The 21321-nt window shown below is 37.6% G+C and overlaps 1 protein-coding gene across 3 annotated transcripts; it reads right to left on the bottom strand.

The window, feature by feature from the left end:
* Window positions 1-770: 770 nt before the first annotated feature.
* On the bottom strand, window positions 771-20886 carry LOC116254145 (coatomer subunit beta'-2-like). 3 transcript variants are annotated; one of them, XR_004172635.2, is made up of 25 exons: window positions 20731-20886; window positions 20254-20274; window positions 19921-19982; window positions 19022-19076; window positions 16550-16586; window positions 16131-16456; window positions 15896-16027; window positions 15655-15803; window positions 14263-14331; window positions 13898-14048; window positions 13722-13787; window positions 12990-13178; window positions 10691-10831; window positions 10501-10575; window positions 10133-10309; window positions 9947-10038; window positions 9755-9871; window positions 9169-9283; window positions 8974-9045; window positions 6506-6702; window positions 6287-6380; window positions 6042-6148; window positions 3285-3420; window positions 2279-2500; window positions 771-1087 (listed from the first exon to the last, which is right to left on the bottom strand). XR_004172635.2 is itself a non-coding variant. In XM_031629297.2 (25 exons), exons 1-24 carry the CDS (start codon window positions 20731-20733, stop codon window positions 2336-2338), a joined length of 2748 nt encoding a protein of 915 aa, XP_031485157.1. In that variant the 5' UTR covers window positions 20734-20886; the 3' UTR covers window positions 771-1087; window positions 2302-2335. The 3 variants fall into 3 exon arrangements, 2 of the variants coding, with proteins under 2 accessions (XP_031485157.1, XP_031485167.1); XM_031629297.2 differs by having other exon boundaries at window positions 2302-2500; XM_031629307.2 differs by having other exon boundaries at window positions 2368-2500.
* Window positions 20887-21321: the final 435 nt, after the last annotated feature.

Raw genomic sequence — 21321 nt, 5'->3', positions numbered from 1 at the left:
TGCTACTCCCATTGACGAAAAGAGAAGGCCGGCCCAATTAAAGATATATACTTTTTTTCCATTGAAAAGCGTTGACGAAAAACTTTCGCCTCACTTCTGTTCGAATTTGGACGCAATAGAAATGAGATTTACACGCTTTACAGGACCAAGAACCAATGTTTTGCAAATCCCAGATGCACCTAGATGAACGAGACCAGCAGACCCCAACACGGTACTTGTTGAACGCGGACAAGGAGACTCGACCGACTCAAGCACTCAGACCCCTAGCAAAGCACATAGGAAGGATCTAGTTTATAGGACAAATAATTTGGATTTGTATCGAGTAAAAAATATGAAGGGGAATTTAGATGTCACCGATAACCGCAAAAAAACTAAAATCTCGGAACGATATCCAAATATCAGACTGTTTACCTCCTTACTAACTTCTCGTGAAACAGAGGAGACACAGCAGGAATACCGCGAATTGGGATCCGAACCCAATTCACGAGTCAGAAAAACCCAGGAGTAAATATTATATATTTAGATCTGAATTTTGTCATCTTTCGTAATGTGCAAGAGAACAAAAATCAAGCTAACAATCGATGATCCCATTGTAATCCTGCCACATCAGATTTAGATGTCTTAATTTGAGACCCGACCATACAAAGCAGACCGGAATGGACGTGAAACTCACAGAATCCAACACGCTGCAAAGAATCAGACGAAATCCAAACCAGCATGGGAGATCAAACTCGGGCTCTGCCCAACTCGAGCACCATGGCGGCCCATAGTAACAAAAAAACTCAATTTTTTTTCAGGTTCTTCTTTTCTTTGTGAGGGAGAACCTCGCTGACATTTTCAAAAGATCTGCTTTTTCTCTGGGAAATACAGGAACATGTGAATCTAAAGTTAAAAATATACATACATAACTCTAAAAAAATAAAAAAAATATTGACATTCATGAGCATTTCTCTAAGGATCAAAACAAGGGCACCTCAGCTTACTCCACCCGTTCCGTGGATCAAATGGGAGGCAGGAAAAAAATATCCTGCGAACTCATTCAAAATCTGATACCTGCTTCCGAGAAACTACTGACGTGGCGCCAACACTGCAAGCTCAGCAAAGGAATAGGTAGTCAATCACAGCTGTAGAGCACACGAGTCCCTATCTACTAACATTTTCAGCGACAATCAATTTCACAAGCACTAAAAATAATGATAAATCATAAAAACAATAATAAGCTAAACCATGGAAAGATTTTTCAGAAGACGTTAAAAAAAGAGTCGCATTCCCTTATCCTCTGAGCAACAACTGAGACTTTAATAACGATAAGGATGGCAGACATCAAATATAAATTTAGTGTTCATGAGGACATGAATAATGCGGGAATTCGGCGCTCTCGCCATCCAAGCTTTATTAATGTTCCTACGCCAAATGAATAAGAAACAAACAATCCGCACCTACAAGTCAAACGAATTAAAAATACGGGGTTTAAGACAGTTGAATGCTTCACAGCTATAAGATTCTGACTTTTAGAAAACGATTGATGGATGCATGCGAAGGCAAGAAGCTTCCAGACCTCTAAACCGCATATGAGCTTTTGGCCAAACATTAGTTCCCAAACAACTTTTTCCTTAGGATCCACAAAGGAAAAGTCTTTCAGGCATTTAGAATAGCACCTTGAGGATGCCCAGACGTGGCAGAATCATACAGGTTCTGAATCAATCCAGTGCTTGAGGAACAGTTGGGTGGTGATGGGTACAGAAGGAGAGATAAGAGGACCAATGGCATTCCATTTTCCTTATTGCTTGAATGCCAGATCATGATTATCGACCGTTTTCTAAATGCAGGACATCAGCCTAGCAAGAAGAATTCATGAACATGAGAGGCCAAATCCAGCTTGGATGAGCCAATGCTGCGTGGACCACGAGATGTGAATGATTCAGATCCGAAAGCTGGTGTATCCAAATCAAAGGTGTATCCAGTACACGCGCCTGCTATTCTGGTTACTGTAAATGAGATGACACTTGCTACTGCTCTCTTAGATTTGGAACATGTCCAACAGTTAAATGCTGAAAGCGAATTACAGCACCTTGCTAGCAAAAAAGGCAGACAACCTTAACCATAGCAACACTCCTTTCTATGAATGCCATCATGGTCATGCCGTCTCAATTCTTTTTGAGCTCTAACCTATGGTCGCTATGTCTACAGAGGTTATGATGATGATAATAATACTAATAATGATAAACTGAAAGGAGGGAGTAATTATGGGGATTTTAGAGGAAACTTAATTAATCACCAGGGACAAAATTTGGATTTTACACTGCGAAGCAGTGACTAGCAGTGGGGAGGGGTGTTATGCTGATGGAGTTCCTTTGTTATTCATACCCCACTGTTCATCAGACTCGTTACCATTGACGAGGACAGCACTGTCCGTTGAATCCTCAGCCTCCACATCAACCACCTCGTCCTGACCCTCTTCCTCCACCGCTTCCTCTTCCTCCACATCTTCCTCCGCTTCCTATATAAATGAATAAAATAAATACATAAATAAATATCCAATTTGAAACCAAAAAGTGCGATAGTGAAAACGCACCCATGTCCACCAAGTCAGGCCCATCATTTGACAAAGACTTCCTCAAATCTAAAGCTTAAGCCCAAGTATTTGACGTGCTTTGATCAATTAAATAATTGCAGAAAAGAGTCATAGATCAGTTACATGCACATACACCCATTGTTGTGTGTCGGATGTTGCCATATGGTTAAAAATTGAAAATTCATCCCTAAAGGCGCCATGAAACATTGCTGCATCATAAACTATTGCTAATACTCATGTGGCCACAGTTTTTCTAGTGATAGGTTCCAGCAACAGCACAGGGCAGCATATATATATATATATATATATATATATATATATATATATATATATATCCCTGTCAACACAGCTGGTAGCGCCTACTAGGCAAGCCTGTGTGACAGACCAAAATAAGGAACCAGGAAACAAGTGCTCACTCATTTTAAAAAACAAAGCGAAGGATAAGAAAATCAGATAAGCGGAAAAAATCAACTGAAAATTAAAAGAAATGCAAGCTTCTCGATGTAGGAATAAAGGAATGAGGAAAACCCACTCCACGTAGGAAACCAAATGTAGGACACCCAAAGAATAAATTTATTCTCCAAGTCAAAATAAACAAACTGCATCTTCAAGTTGATGAAGATTAAACATTAGTAATACCATGACCAAATCCCTCTCTTTACAGGCACTAAAGTACCACTTCACATTAAAACAACTAAGCACCACTTACCTCATGGATGAAATCACCATTTTCCATAGGCATAGCTGTTTCATCGCCAATTTGCATGCTTTTAAATGCTTCCACAAGATTGGTTTGGCGTCTATCCCAATAACTCAAGTACTCCTCGGCAGGTGGATAAAGGCCCCTGTTTCATGGTATTTACATCACATTGCATGAATTCCATATAATGCGAACACTAGTTGCAAATAAGGGTAAAAGTTAGATTACAACGACGACTCCAAATCCATCAGTTAGATGAGTAAGTCAACATTTAATCAAATTAGAACTTAGAAGCCTTACAATGTCCAGGAGACAGATCAATGGGCATGCTAATGGTGGTGACGTTCCTGATTGTAGTACTAAAATGACAAAACAGTAACTCTAACAACTACAAAGATATTAGTTTTTGTTAGGACCTGCTGTTCACACTTCATGAAGATATGATTCTTTATATGGATTTGTTATTTCCATGTCATGAAGATTAAATTATTAATGGTTGCAACATGGATTGATCTTTATGGTGGCACACTAAATAGAGCAATATTGAAAATGAGTAGGAAATACAAGGAAAAGGAATCATCATAGTGACCCAGCATAACAATGTTCAGAAAAAGTTAATTTTCTAGCTTTTGCTCACATCAGACTCTAGGTGGATTAAATAGAATAAAATGTTATAGACTAGCCTTTGACATAAAATGCCAGATCATGAAGTCTCTGCATAGTAAGATGTATGTTCACTGCCTCTCATCACTCTACAAGAAAATGCACAAACACCACAAGTCAGGGAGAAGACAAGGTTGATACCTCAGAAGCCAATGTGAATGCAGAGACATAGATATGCTACCCAAATATGAAGAAACAAGTGAACACGAAGACAAAGACGAAGAGGGAGATGCTGACATCTTCTTTTTCAACTTGAAACTTATATTGGGCTGGGATACTAAGGATGTACTCGTAAACTTTAGGAGATGGAAGTTGCGACTCCATGTGTTTGTTGCTTACTCTCTGTCCTATTGACCTTGACAGTTATTTCCCACCTTGGTTTATTTTATTTGATTGCATAACAAATAAAACAATACGAAGGTAACTAATAACTGACAAGGTCAACAGGACAGAAGGGAAGAGGTTGTAGTGGGGGAAGGGAGGGTAGGGAGGAGGGAGGGGATAATGTCTGCAGTATGTTATCAAAAGAATCTTTTCCGTTATGTTAATTTGGAGCACTTGGCTAGTTTTTAGTATTTTCTTTCAAAAATTTGTTCAAATTTTCATGCTTTATAATAGGCCGAGTTATTGCATTCATGCTACCATCATGATGCAGCACTTATTTGAGTACTGTTACCTATTACTTCTTAACTAAAGGATTTTATTTACCATTGTTTCTTTACTATTTTTTAACACGTACTAAGGAGGCTTAGACCTGTGTCTCAGATTTGCCCAGACTTCAAGCTTACCTGGAGCATCTTTGCAATAGATGATTTAGATGTTTTCCTTAGACACAACCTGAAGGCATCTGAAACATACAAACGTAATACCTATATGTATTACCATGTTCGAAGAAATGTTACATCCTTGTAGCAATAGAGGAGAATAGTTTTCATTTGCAGTTTAGAAATACTCAAGAGACAATAGGACATAATTTCTGTCCACAGACCTTCATTGAAAAGCAAAAAAAAGACAGCTTTTGAGATAGAAAGGAAAATGAGAAAGATATCCAAATAGAAACAGTTGCCTTTTACGTTTTATCTAAATGCCCCCTTAGTTTCGTTTGTTTCTGCAAGTATAAACGAGTAAGCATCATGAGTACTTTTCTCAGCCTTCGGGCAAAGATCAAATGTAGTAAATGAATACACATCATGTACCCATAATGGCAATGGTCGTTCTTGGGAATTTTTTAGCATGTAAAAATTTCATAATTAACTCAAATATTTTATTTTCTTCAGAAACATTTGGGAGAATCTCAACAAATTTATGATTAGAAAAAACAAAAAATATTAAAAAAATTCTGGAATAAATAAAATTCCATAATATAATTCACTTCGTTTTTACATTTTCAGGTCGCTCTTGTGCGGTATTAGTGTATTGCAAAGTTATTATTAAGCAATTTCTAACATTAAGTTAAGAAATAGGTGAAAAAAAAAATAATGTAATGCTTTTGTTCTCAAAATAAACGAGCCTGTATCAATCGATAGCGAGAAGATGGACTTCTTAGTGACCTATAGAAAGGCCTTGAAAAAAGAGAAAAAGTGCCGCAAAATATGCACTTTAAAGGGAAACATATAACATGGGTGGCATTACATTGTTGCCCCTTGAAGAAGGATGTTTTCAGTACCTGCAAAATATAGGTGCAGGTTTTGATCTAGGTTTTGTTGTTGGCTCACCTTCTATTGTAAGCACATAATCATTCCGATATTTTTTGCATTTTTTATAGAGCAATTGTGATAAAGTCACGTGAAATGAATACACTGTGCAATCTGCAATGACAAAAGCAAATTAAAGTCACACTATTAGTTACCAGTTGCCTTTTCCAGAATGTTACTTTTAACGAGTTAGGCAGTGAGTGTTTCTAATCAGGCTCCCATAATGGTCTTCATGAGCTCCTACAGTTCCTTGGTCTCATTTTTCAGCACTACTATATATGTGGAAGTGAGTTTTGTCATACGTGGTTTGAATAAGACAAATTGAAGTCAATGATGTCATGGCCTTCAGATTTGTGTACATGTCTGAATAAGAAGACACTGGACTGAAATGATGTTAGCAGTAGTATACCTTTGCCGAGCAAGACCAGCTTCAACAGAAAGAGCGATTTGCCAATCATCAAATAAATTAGAATACTCATTTGGATCTGCTAATGATTCTGAAGCTTTCTTATTCACCTTCACACAAATTAATCAAACCATGTTAGCATAATGTCCAGGGTAACAGATCATCAAACATAAACTACGTATAAATGCATCATACTAGCTTAGTAACACATAGTTTCAGAATGGATAAATCAAGGGAAAAAGTAGGACCTTATTTAGGTCATTCCTCCAAAGAGAGACTATTTCAGAAACTTTACTCGGGAGGTAGGACCTTGCCATCAAAGCAGCCTCTGGTATCCTATTACTGCAGAAGAAAATAGCGCATAAATCATCCCCAGAAAACAATAGTTTTGAAATTGAGTAAAATACAGAAGTTGCATGAAGGTCTGGATCAAATATCTGGACTGCAGAATAAAACAAAATAGTGACCTTTCCACCAACAATTGAAGACACTCCTCCAGTCTACCAAGGATGAAAAGACAAAGAAAGGTAACATTGTTCTTCCCTTGATCCTTAGCAAGTGCTGCAAGTTTTGAGATTCCTTCAGCATCTCCAAGAGATGAATAGAGAAGCAACAAACCGCTTAAGTCCATAGCCTGGACCATACATTCCTCAGCCATTTCTAGCTGCAATACACAAAATTTGTCAGTCAAACTTCTGGACATGCATATGGAGATTGAAAAACTTTCAACCAACACTCCTAGATTAGCTGAGAAACAGAGGAACATGACTTCTTAATGTTGATCAAACGTTTTCTCAGTCAATTTCCATGAGTCCTTATCAAATCCAACTGAATGCTTAATACTGCTTTGAAGCTCAATGCAAAGAATATCTTCACAACAGCGTTCTGAATAGGTCAGATAAAGTTGGGACACTTCTACAGCTAGAATGAGGATGCCAATGTTAGATATCTAACAGAGGTTCTTCTAAAGACTCGGAAGCCTTTCCTTGGAACAGCTTTTTCCTTTTTTTTTTTTTTACAAGGAGACAGAGAAATCACTTTTTCTTAGATAACTACAAAGCAGGAAAAGGGAAATAATAGATATCACACTCACTTGATCTTGAAAATGGAGTCAATCAATCAACAGACATATCTTGATCCGGTCCTACAATCCTTTAAGAAGGAAGCTTGAAACTAACTACCTGGCTATCTACAGTCACTTCACCTTGCCTACCCCATGACCACCAAAGCTTTACACTCCCTCCAGAGGTAATCAAAACCTTGGGGAGATGAGTTAAGGAACCTATATAAGTTATAAAACAGACATCTCCTGGCTAGTGGAAGAAGGAAAAAGGGGACACTAAGTCAAGTGGACTTGCCTAAAGGGTAGCCAGACCAGACTCCAGAGTTCACATGTATAGGGAGCGGCTCCAGTGTACAAAATAGATACACATCCAACTCGAGCTAATGGCTTAAAGTATGTGGTAAAGACAGGTGAGATGTGCAGCTTCGCTATTTATGTCCAAAAGACATGTGAGTTCATAGATGTCCTTTTCTGTTCTAACAAATAAAAAGAAAATGAAAAGGAGCACAATGCTCGCCTCCCTAAACCCCTCCTCAAAAAAAAAAAAAAAAAAGAAGGAAAAATGTCCCTGCTCTCCCTCTCTCCAACAGGTAACAACCTGCATGCTCCAGCAAGACTCTCTCTCTCTCTCTCTCCCTTTCCCCCACCCCCTAGTGTGGCTAAGTCTGTAATGTCATTTCATGCAGTAGACCTATTCATGGCCGGGTCTGTGCTCTCTGATAGCCAACGGTTCTCTCCCTCCAAAATATGCTTTTTTAGTTATTACAGAATCTCTATACATTGATCACTGATTTGTGACTATTTATGTTTTCATGTGGCCTACGACTTTTTATGCGGCTTATTTGAGGATTATGCAGTTGATTTTACAGTTTAATTTTGATTAGAAATGAGTTCATTTATGTGAATTTGTGTTGAATAGAACCTATCTACCTATCCAATATCCACAAATTCGTTGTCTACGTGACTTTAAAAAGATTATTTTGATTAAAAAATGTAAAAGTGAATCTGTTTTATGAGGCTTATTTTGAAGTTTATTTTCATTAAAAGCTTAAAATCATGTCTGGTATGACATATTTTATATATATCAAGGAGTTTGATTTTGACAAAGGCTGAAGGAACACAAATATTTTCTATCCATATCCCTCTCTTTCATGCAACAAGAAGGAGGGCATTAGATAACCCCATCCTTGGGAAATCGAAGGAGCTATAGAAGGGAAGTTGCAGAGCCTTTACTGGCCTAAGGAGAGCAGAAGTTTCCCTTCCATAAGTCTTTCCTAACTTTGCTTCCTATGCTGACTTGGCTCTTCAATGAAGGAGGCATGATTAGTAGAAGGCAGCTTAATAGCACTTGGTAAATAAGCTTCTTGCACGAAGCTGAAAGCTTACACATACCTATGCCATCATGCCTCCTGGGTAGAAGATAGTCACCAGAAGCCAGAAAGAGGAAGTGAAGCAGAGTAGTAACAAAATAAAGCAGCAAGAAAGAAGACACTGTGAGTGACTTTTTCTTGGTTTTGTGGCTTCCTAGTCCACTTTAATCACATTATTGGTAGAAAATACCCTTCCAGATACTCTCAGCAGAGTTTGTAACCCATAATTCTTAAATATAATATTAACAAGGACATCAACCAAGGCAATTTTCAAGAAGACAGTTTTAAAGAGAACAACCGCTATGTCATTGATGTGAATTAAGTAATACTTAACATGCCAAAGAGTACCTATGTACCGAGTTCCTAGTTGTATATGTCAGCTAAATAAAGAAAACTACTACAACATGTAATTTCGTTGAGTCCCTCCTAAAGATAATATTAATTGACTCACAAATACAAGTTCTCTAATAGCAAACCCAATTAAGGGGGAAAAAATGTGTACCTTTCCAGTAGACATTGCCAATTCTCCTAACTGCTTCCATTTTGATTCACTTTGTACTTCAACCGCAATAGCCTGAACGAAAGACATGTTATGCTTACACCCTTGATGATGACCTTTCTTGTAACGTGAACAGAGAATATAGTGTGCAGCACTTCAAGCCAAAAAAAGTTTGCCATAGAGATGCAATCAGCATACCTTTGCCACCTCCAGCCTTCCAAGCTGTACAGCTAAATCAAATTTGTAATTAGGGTCTGTTGCCACTTCCAATGCGTCCTCTAGCATTCCCCGAGACTCCAAAAAGTGGGCCACACTTATTATGACAAGAATAACCCATCAAAACAAAAAATAACCAACGCGCTGTCAACAAAGTACCACAGACATAATACAGATTATAGTTTTGTCGTGTTAGCAATTTCCAATGCTCTCACTATAACAGGAGAGATAACTTCTCAAGGCACTAATTCCAACTTATGGCAAGTTTGAATTCATACACAATAATATCTGTCGTACTCTGATACTTGAACTAGAAATTCTCAGTACTCTAAAAGAACATCACATAGGTAATTTCACAAGAATGTGAATTCGAGTGCATAACATTTATTCTTCTAACATGCTCCCCCACATCCCTACTTTTCTGTTAACTGAAGATGACCAGGTTCACTTTCACCTTAAAATATCTCAAATTGGAAAAAGAATCCATATAACTAAGCCAAACATGAAGAGCAATCAAAATATGCACATGCATAACCATATAAACTTGAGTTATACACTATAGAAGTACCTATTGAGATGCTCCTTTGGAATTGACGGTAAGACTTCATTTGCACGTTCCAGGTCTCCACGCATTACAAGAGTTTTATACTCAATCAAACTGAGAAGCAGAGTATATCCCATAACGCTGCAAAGGGAGGAGTCCATAGTTTGAATATCCAAGCATTACTATGATCAAGAATGAACTGTTAAGCGACCTTACTTGAACTCTTTGTCTATGAGATAAACACGGCTCTGACTTGCAAGATAACCAAGCAGGTACATTGGCCGATCCAAATGAAACATGGTGGTCACCTAAAGTAGTTAAAGAAGTCGATGCCATCATTATTGCTGAAAGGTGTCTATGCTTCAAGGTTTCATAACATGAAAATTAAAAGAAATCACATACCTCACCACCAACACAATAGTTCAACCGCCAAGAAGAGTTGTTGTAGATGAAACAATCACCAACCCAGATTCCTGTGCGTACACGCTCATTCATCTCATGGAGAACCTCAAATGCTTCTTCAACACCCTGCTCATCTGTTGATTTCCCGCTATCTAGATGCAATGATACTATATCTCTCTGCCAATTTAGAAGAAAGTAGATCTCAACCGACAGTTGAATTCATAGTATAAATAGCATAGCACAGGTTTCATTCCAACGTGAAGCTACCTAACAAGCCTTTTGGAGTGAAAAAGTAAGCAGAAAAAGTGGCATGTAAAGGAAAGCAGCAGTAGAGTATAAATAGGATAGCACAGGTTCCAGTAACTTACATTATATTTCAGAATATAAAATGATGTATCACTTGCAATTGAAAGTAGGTCGCCACTATCTGCCCAATACAAGTTCTGTTACACGATACAAATGAAAAATCAGAAAGCTACTATCAATCAAACTCTTCTTCCTTCTATTTCAGAGATAGCCCATAATCCATAGATTGATCAAGAAAAAGAATTTGCATACTTTGACAACAACATCTATTCGGCGAATGAGTCTGCATTCTTGCCAATCATAGAAACAAATGAAGTCATTTGAGCAAATCGCCAGTAAAGTTCCACCAAATATGCGCTCTGCGGAAAATGTTGGTCTAATACTTTTCTTCTCCTGAAAAATGAATTATTTCCAATTCTGGAAGTTCAGTTATAAATGTTTAACAATAAGATGAATAGAAGAAACCTGAAATGCATATTATTAACAATTTAGGCCATAGTATAAAATGATCAACATCACTATAGCCAACATAAATGCACAGATGAGAAGGGACATACACAAAACTCAGAAAACTATCATTTACAACTTACAAGCATGTTAAAGAAAAAGAGATGCCTAATAGTGTCACTCTGCAGATGTAAATACCATTATAGAAATAAACATAACAAACTAGAACAACACAAATATAAGATACAGGAAAACTAGACTTGAATTCTTGAACAGCTACATAATACGAGTGCTCCTCAAGAAAGAAGAACCAACATTAACATGTGCAGGTGTGGCCCAAATTAGGTAAACGGACATTCAGGTGTGAATCAATATGAACAGTCCATGGCCAAATTCTCCCAACTATGCTAGCCAACACCCCCCCGAAAAAAAAAAAAAGCCCAAAAAAAAAAGCACCACCCAAGAAAAAAAACCGTTTGAGTATGGCTATTTTGGTGTTCTTCCTTCCTGCCTTTCTTTCTTCTTCATCCTCCTTTTCTCTTCTTTTTCAACAGTTCAACTTCTCTTCATTCCTCTTCCTCTACAGCTGTGCTTCTCAGTATGCCTAGTCTTGGCCTCAATCACTTTAGCTCAAAGCTGACCAGGCCATTTTCTAACGCAAAATTAGACACACTAACGCAGGAGAGGACTCAGACAAGACTTGAATTGGACCAGAAGTGACTACGCAGAAGATTCTTGAGTTTCAGACTGTCGATTAGAGATTATCTATTGTTATTTTGTTTCATTTTGGACCCTAGATCTAATTCAGAACCTAAAGATCCATGCACAGGTATCCAGATATGAACATCTGGATTCAGGTAGATCCAAGTTCATACAACTAGACCCAGACAGATTGATCCACTTTATTCCTCTATTTAAAGAGTCTTAGAGCCATTTCTAGGAGTTGTTTGTTGAATTTTGGCTTCATAAAATTCAGTTTCTATTACTTTGCTTTTGCATTTTACTTTCAATTATTTAAATTATAGCCTGCTATTTTCTGAAATTCCTCTATCTTTCTATTAGTATCAGACTGGTGGGATTTAGAATCTAACAGATCCTATTTACTGTGTCATGCACCAGACGGACAGAAATAGTCCAAACTATACCCAAACAGCAAAGATACTTTGAAAATATTGTGATTTTATTATTTTATCAGCAAGAGGGAAAACAATACTATGAGGAAAATGTCAGAATAAATTCAACATATCACCAAGTGATGAGTACCACAAGTTCACAAGATAATTTGTCCCTCAAAAAAGATAATTTATCTATATGTACTTAAGTGCATATTTTCCTTTTTTTTTACACCTCAAGGACTATTATAAGTGCTTGCTAATATTTTGTCAGAAACTTAGAGAAAGTTATTGGTTTATAAATCATAATTTTTCTGTTTATGTATTTTTTATTTTTCTTTTATTTCCTGAAGTTTTCCCAAGAAAAAAGATAAAAACTTCTGAGAAAAACATCCCAAAAATTTTACAAGAGCAATATTTGTGACTACGGGCCAAACTGGTCACACCCATTTAATGGGGATCTGCCCATATTTCTCTGAACCATAAGCCAACTTATCAGATTTTGATTCCACCCTCTGTTCTGTCCAAGCTTATACCAGCGACCTACAAGATCTCTGTTCAAGTGATCACCATAGCAAGTGTAGCCTCTTCCAAATGAGCAACCACCTGTCTTTTAAATTTGACCCAAGGTGCCAGGAAATTTTTTTCAAATATTCACCTATACTCCAATGATATACCTGTTTCCGCTGGTGAGTTGGTGCAATTCCAGAAGGTTCTTTCAAAACAAGAAAAGACAATTCAGAAGTTCCTTAGCTGCACTACATAAGCAGCATATGCTTGCCAAAAACAATCATATTATTTTCTCCATTTATCATGATTATCAGCGAAGATAGTGACTGAAGGCAGCTGAACAAGAAATATGAATAACAGTTTAAATCAACTCGACACTTGCAGATGACATTCCATAAAGGAGATAGAATGTACAACAGATGATCTAGGCAACCTTACACTTTCAGTAAAACAAACAAGGATAATCAACAGACGGCACAAACCTGAAAATTTTTGTTAAATATCTTTATTCTAGATGTGCTCTCTCTAACAGCATATTCCCCTTCAGATGACCAAACAAATTCCAGAGCTGAGCCAAAGGATCTGTTTCTCCATGCAAGAGCTGTGTAGATTATGTACTCCCCATCTCCACAGACCACAACAAACCTCCCATTAGGATTGTGTTTTAGACTCTGAAGGAAAAACACATGGTAACAACAGATTAGTCATAATCCAACTCAAATCCAGGTATCCAACAAATGTGCAAGAAGCTAAAACTTGGACAAACTAAGAATACAACAAAACCAAAAAAAATATACTCTTAAATTTGAAGTAATATGCAATAAAACCGAGAAACTTAACAAAAAAAAACCCCAGGAAATGAATTGACAAAACAATCAATGTGAATATCAGATGATGCTCACAAAGCATGAATAGAGAATTGATTAGTTTCAGAGTGACTTCTGCAACGGTTCGGGGTAGACAGGTGATGCCAACGGTAGCATTTAATACAGCAAACGTGTTCACTCCCAAAGACATCAAAACAAATACTTTCTGACTAGAAGCAAAAGGAAAAAAAGAAAAATAAAACAACGACGAGTTCAGACAGCTACATGAAATTGTAAGTACCCAGTCCCTGCTCTATAAAAAAGAGAAAACAAATTAAAATCCACCATCAATCGAAGACAAAAATTGTACATCAAGATCAATCCCACCTTGCCAAAGCAAATATTTACCTGAGGATATAGATCGCAACTTCCCAACTCTTTAACAGCCAAAGGCAACCGTTCCCCATCTGTGACCTGATAAGAAAATGCCACCCGATTAGCAAGCCAATAATAAATTAAAAATCTGCTTTTGAAACTTGCCATGTCATTCAACGAGCAAATGCAAATTCTGGAAGAAGTTTAACCTCATAATCTGCTCCAACAGATCTAATGTTCACGGTCTGAATTTCATTATGCTTAGCCCAGATAATTTTTCCACTGCTGTCCATGCTAGCAACTGGCTCTTCACGGCCAATTTTTATCATAATTGTGCCTTCATCGTATCCAATTACAACCCTGTCACAAATGAAGTGCAAAACAGTCCCACACACAGATGAAGGTTCAAACTGGTCTGTTGCAGGCAGCAAAAAATTTTCTAAAAAATGTAAAGGAATTAAAAACCATGGTAAGTTTATGTATGTGCAACCTAATAACAACAATGGGTCATTCTTGAAAGAGGATGTACATGCTACTTGCTGGGCCTTAATAACTGTAAGAAGAAAACACTCACCGATTAGATCCCTTCATATACCCAACAGCCCAGACTCGCTCAAGGCCATAATTTAAAGTGTTCTCTAGCCTGAAAACCAAACACGAATGTCAGATCATCGATGTACCAGCTACCAATTTCAAGTGTCCTGGCAATCTTAAAGTTATTAGGAACTGCCAAAAACAACTCAAAACATAAACCACATGATCTTTACTGCAAGACCTCTTCCTTCACCTTCTGCCATAAACTCTTAAACGTTTTTGATATTTTAATTCCCAGTGGCCCATAGGGACAATAAAGGTTCAAAACTTCAAAGAGCAATGAAGCATGTAGACAAGTAACTCAGGTAGGTAAGGACAGATTACAAGATTATGAAGCATCAAACCAACAACTAACATGAATGGTTACACAGAGAAACAACGTTTTTCTTCAAAAAAAAAAAAAAAGCTGTCTACTGGAACTAAACTTAAGCATATATACAATGCATGAAATGAAGGGAAAAGCTGAAATTATCAAAAAAACTTATAATCAATTTCATACAATGAACTATCAAGTGGAAAGTTTTAAGTTTTAACTTTTCCACTGGACTCAAGATTATTCAAGTTGATATAAAAAGCAAAGAGAAAGCAACCAGATGATGATGTTGGATAGGGGCGGGGATGGTGTCTCTGTATGACTGTATGTGTGCTTGTGTATACGGTACCCATTTGCCTGCACGGCTACACTACATGAACATGTTAAACACTGTCATATCTGAATCCCAGTGCAAAGAGTAACAATATTAAAATGGAATTTCTGGCCATCTGTTGGAGCATGGAGCTTGGGGACTGTAAAACTAATTTGATGAGAATGAAGCCTACAGCCTACCTAGACACAAAGAGTATGATAGATCAAGCTAAAATGACAAAGAGTGTGATAGATCAAGCTAAAATGACACAAGTAAAAGCAACTAGACAGGGACTGCACTACTAGTTCAATCATGATGAAGCTTACCTAGGTGCAACGAGTATAGTAGCCTAGTAGGTCAAACTAAAGAAGCAGAAGTTAAAAAGTTTATTGGCAGTGGGGAAGGAAGAACTGCCCATAACTACTGAACTGCTGAAAATCCATCTATATTCTAAATGATCTATGATCAGTTAGGGTGAGTTTGGCAGTTTACAATATTCAAGTTGATTATTTGATTTTAGAGTGTTGAAGTGTGATTTACAACTGTAACTAAAAAAACGACGAATTAACATGTGATGCCTGTTCTAAAACAAAAAAAAAGGATATTGGATGCAGTTCTGTAGGCACAAAGAAATCTAATAGCTGATCCTCCAATTGCAGTAAAGAATAACCCATCTAGCACATAGATATACCATTCTACTAGGCATCAAGAATCAAGATAACGATACAAACAAGTCTTTAATCAACCTGTAAGTGGTTGCATGCCATATGCGGACAGTTCCATCCTCAGATCCGGTGAGGATTATGGGTAGCTCCGGATGAAAACAAACAGCTGAAACATTGTGAGTATGACCTTCTAGGGTTTGTACACAGCTTTTAGTCTGATAATCCCACACCTGTTCCACAAAAATTAGAAGAAAATAACACCTGAAATAAATACAAGTATAGAAAGGAAAATACTCAAGAATGAGTGTCTTGGGAAGCATGCCTTAGCTGTATGATCATCAGATCCTGTAATTAAATAAGGTCTGTCACCTCCGGTGAAGTAGTCAACACAGTTTACGCCCTTCATGTGAGCATCCAATGTAAAATTTGGATCTGGAGAACCAAGGTTCCATATCTGCAATTGAATTCTGGTTATGTCTGAGAAATAAACAAGAAACTCTAGCAGTCAAACAGACAGATATTTGGAATCCCAATGCATACAAAAAATATGTAAAAACCTTGATTGTTCGATCGAGAGAGGCACTTGCAAAAGTGTTTGTGTCCTTTGGATTAAATGTTACTTGCATGACATAGTGTGAATGGCCTTCAAAAATTTGAGTACATATCCAACCTTTTTCCCAATCCCAAAGCTTGATAAGCATGTCATCAGATGATGACAAGACATATGGCAATGTTGGATGCACAGCAACACACCTTATGTAATCAGTATGTGCTTCGAATACTTTCACTTTGTCCATGGTATTATAGTTATAAACACGAATAATCATATCATCTGCACCAGCCACAATCCATTGCTTCCGGGCTATGAACTTGGAAGATCGCACTGCAAGAAAAGTGAACATGATGTCCTTGGTAGCCATCCTTAAGAATCAGGCATTAATAGGAGAAAGAAACAAAAATGAATTCGACAAAGTACCAGGAAGTTCTGTAACCTCAAATGACTTCACCATAGTCTGCATTAACATTGTCAAAATCAGTTATATACTAAAACTCTGGCCTACATCATGCACTGATAGTAGAAGTAATAATAGATCAGGAAAAGCTGCTTCCACAAATAAATGGAAAATTTTGAAATAGTATCTTGAAAAGCTATTAATGTTAGCAGCACCCATGTACAAAATAATCAAAAGCAGATACTGATCTTCAGCATGAGGCAGGTGAGACCAATTGTCATCTAAAAAAGGTACCCAGAATACTCTCTTGAGCAAATTATGAGTGTTGCAAAATATTTATAGGCATGCACACCCTGAAAACACAGATATAAAAGCAATAAAATTTACTGCAGAAGAGATGCAGGAAGGTAACGCCATAAAGTCTTTCCACCTTATTCACTCGTTTTGGAGAAATAAGAGGAACTTCACTTAAAAAGTAAGAGGTCTTCATTTTGCAATGGAAAGGGAATGCTTACCAGTGAATGAATTGTAAGCAAAACCACCATGAATAACAATATGGTTGTAGATTGTGTCAGAATTAGGCTACAACAACTAGCACAAGTGTAAATTATGCCAAGTTAAGACTAGCAAACTAAATTTGCTAGAACACTAGCAAAATCCTAAAATGTTAAACCAGGCTATACAAATAGCATAAGCCTAACTATCAAACAATTCCACAACCAACATAAATTCCATGAGATTTATTACATACGTAGTACAAGCTGTTCATAGAAAATGCCAGCAGGATCAAGTGAAAATCAAATATCCTGTTGCAGGGGGGTAGCAAAGATCGTGGATTTCTGAGTCCAGATAGCAAATTCAGCAATTCAATTAATGAAATCATTTAACATAAGAAACTATTTAGGCCAAGATTATAAGGAGACAAACAATAGAAATCCCCCTTGTTGGTGAAAATAGGCATGAGAATAAATATTTCCAATATATAGGACAGGCAATGGGTGTGGTCATTTGGAAAGTGACCACTTAACCATGGATTGGTCTAAAAGCCAGAAGGGACAAATTTATTTTTACTTGGTCGTTCTTTTGTTTCAAATATAGAGTATCTATCAAATATCAATCAAGATTCAAGAACATCACAAGAAGGACCTTCAGCGACACTAACATTTGTAGGTGGAAAGGAATCCTGCACGGAGTATGCTCTTACACTTGATAAGCAAAAAAAAAAGAGTTCAATATATTTCTTGCAGCAAACCAATGAGTGGTAGTATCAATAGACTTAAATACCATCTTGCTGGTATGAAAGGAGATGCAGAGCCATGTGACAAAGTAGAAGATTCGGTAAGAAAGAAAATTCACAAAAGTTAGGAAATCTTCAAAGAAGGGAAGAGATATAAAAGACATATTGTGGAAGAAATTGGTTCTTTCAACATAGATGAGGATGATATGGTGGAGTTGACAATGATGACTCCATGGAAAGGTTGGATCTCTTGGCTGACTGAATATTTGCATGTGGAGATCTAGAAGATCAAGCTGAGCCACCAAAAGCTGCAGGACTGACTTAAAACTCTTCGAGCTAAGTGGTAAAGTAGCAAAGATTGGTACAAGATCTCCTAACTGTTTGACCTGGCCAAATTCCTTAGATGTTTGGTTAAGGCTGTATGATTTTTTTCAGGCAAAACATCAAAAAACCTTGAACATCAGATAGAGATTACAAGCCCTTAAACCATATCAAATGACCCAAACAAAAACCTGATAAAACCTCATGGAGTCAAAAGAAAGCTCCTTCCAAGTGGCATCTTTTTGTTAACCATTTACAAACCCCAACACATCACTCGTCACAGGCAGTCTAACCCTCCTGAAGCAACAGTTTATGAGGACTTGGTATTTCTCCCTCCCTCCAAAACCAAAGCAAAAAGGGTTAAGAAAGACAGTGTTCCGTTATCTATGTACTGCTGTTTGTTCCATGCCAAAGCATGACAAATAATCGACATACATTTGGTAATGAAAGTTCCTGACTTCCTCATTCTACGGCAAAAGGCTTAGTTTGTAGATTAACATCGTCAAAGCCTAACATGTAAAAATTCTCCTCTTGCATGGCTGCGCCTCTAACAAAGAAGGTAAAGAAGATACTGCAGTTTTTCACATGAAGGCATTAACTTCTGCTTGTTTGGTGGTTCTTTAGAAAGAAAGGAACAATAAGACATTTAAGAAGTCAGAACTGGAAGCTGCTGAGGACAACATACAATACAGTGAAATGGAAAAGATCTGACAGTAGTGTTTCTGAAAAACTATATTTGGTACTCGCACTATTTCTATTTTGTCTGAAGTTAGACAACAACGATTGCCCTTTTCCTTTTCTGTTTGATAATCGGTCTAAGGAAAAACAGAACACATAGAGCAGCCTTGTCTCATTCCACCATAACTACAAGGAAGAATGCAAATATTAAAAAGCCAACACAAAATAAAGCAGAATATAACAGTGCATATTAACTTGCCTGTGATTGGTAGTTCCAAATACAGACACTTCCTGAATATAGACTTGTCAAAATCCTGCAAGAACAAAAGTTTGCATGAACTATGAACCAAATAACACATATTTTCGGCCAAACATGAAAAGATGATCAGAAGGTAGATAGGAAGTATACAAACATTTTATGTGAAAAGAAATATGTCACACTTGAAGTGTCACTACTATTTTCTTCTTTCTTAGAAAAATAGACTGAAGATAATTCACAATAAAAGCTTCTATGAAGCTCCTTTTAGGCAAGACATTTTCCTTCCTTCAATAAGCACATCCTATCGAACAGAGAAAGGCCCATGAAGAGGTAAAACTAGAAAAAACATTTGAAATCATAGAAGTATATTGTATATAGTATATACCCTTACAGATATACCAAGAAGTAACGATAAAACATTCCTTCAACCTTGCAGCCAACCTTATGGTAGAAAAAACCTTGATTATCGGAATCAAGTTAATTGTCTGAGACTCTGAATCCAGTTCAAGCAGTGCTTGCAATACAATCACAGAGATACTGCATCTCCTTGGAGATGTTTTAGTTTGCAAAATGATACTTAATTATTGCAGCTGGAGTATTCATTGAGCTAGCTTATGGCTCAGTCTTGTACATGTGAATCTGAGTAAGTTACTTCAAACCTCAAGTGCATTTAAAGAATTTAGTAACTTTTTTTGTGGTGAATTAACACTTTCACTTTTAAATATAGGATAAACACACAACACATCTAGTCTAAACTCCCATAGGTCAAGCTAGATCAGACAAGTACAACTCCTACTTTTGTGAGTTCATGCACTGATCCTAGAAAGTCAAGAAAAACCAATAATAGCAACAGGAAGATAGATGCATGAGATCTTCCGTGAAAAGAGAACAGGAATTACCATGGCTCTGTTGGATGTAGATCCACTGATTTTACTCGCTCAGATCTTTGAGCAAGTTTTCTCTGTTAAAATGAAAGGAAACCACTCATTAGACCCCAAGTACAAGCAAGACAATAGCAATTGCAAAAGTTCATGACTAAGGCCATGTCAGTAGCATTAGCTAAATAGAAAAACTAACACTGGTAAGCACGAGAAAAAAAATTGCAACCATTGGCATGTGCGCAAAAGCAAGCATGCAGAGCACACATTTGCACGCACGCACGCACGCACGCAGACACACACACACACGCGCACACACAGAGAGCGAGCGAGCGAGAGAGAGAGAGAGAGTACCTTAATTTCGAGTCTCAGAGGCTATGCAGATCATTGCCAAGTGCAGAAGAGCGAAATGCAAAAAGAGAAAAACATACTCAATGATTAGTACCTCGTGCGATCCAGAACTCAACCATCCACAAATGAATAAACCAAAACAGATCGACCGAAAGAAGAAGACTGCGAACGACATTAAGTCCGTCCATAAAAATCCAGAATTTCAGATCAGATCGACCGGAATCTCCAATTAAGTTAAAAAAACCAGGGGAAATTCCTCCACACACGAACGAAAATCCCGCCACGTGAGCCCGTTTCCAAGATCTGGAGCTCGAATTCAAAAAATATTTCGCCTTCCATACCGCCCCTTGAGAAGGCGGTCGGATTTGCACCAGATCTAGGGCTGCGCGTAGCAGGACCTTACAGAACGAAGAAACTTGCGCAGGAAACAAAGAGAAGGAGGTGAAGAGATGCATCAGAAGAAGTTAGAAGAAATCCTACCATTGTTGCTCCTTTCGGAGAAGGAGAAAACGAATTCAAGCGAAGAAGCAAGTGAAGAAGCAAGAGCGAGATCCAAGAAAGTGAGGAAAAATTCGGCAGGAAAAAATGGGCGAAGAAGGAAGAGAAGAAGAAAAAAAAACGCGCGGAGAGAGGGGGAGAGTAGCGGGCCTTTGTATGTGGCTTCTCCAAATTCTTCTGTTCAGTTCTCTGTCGTTCAAATGGACCCGCGGGTAACATTTTAAGATCAAGCCCAAATGTTTTACTAAGCCATCTGTAAAAATGGACACGTGCACACTTTCCTGAGAAGGATTTGTTTTTTGAATGGTTTTCGTGTGAAGGCATGATTTTGTTTGTTTTGTAAGCGACCGAGAGGTCTAGAGTTTTGTAAAATACCTCCAAATTATACAAAAATTACATGAATACCAACAGCTGGTCGGAGTCGAGTTAGGGGCATGGAATGTCCAGCTAGCTAGGGGTGGCGGGTGGACCGTCCATGAAGAGGACTCTGAGCTAGACTCACCGACACGTTGCTCAAGATGTAAACGGATCGGGTTCGGATCAATTTTGTTAGTTCAACACTCAAATAATCAA

This window comes from Nymphaea colorata, chromosome 1, assembly GCF_008831285.2.
Source record: "Nymphaea colorata isolate Beijing-Zhang1983 chromosome 1, ASM883128v2, whole genome shotgun sequence".
In the NCBI taxonomy this organism is placed as follows: domain Eukaryota; kingdom Viridiplantae; phylum Streptophyta; class Magnoliopsida; order Nymphaeales; family Nymphaeaceae; genus Nymphaea; species Nymphaea colorata.
The sequence above is the reverse complement of the archived record's forward strand: the minus strand, read 5'-3'. Positions and strand labels throughout refer to the sequence as shown.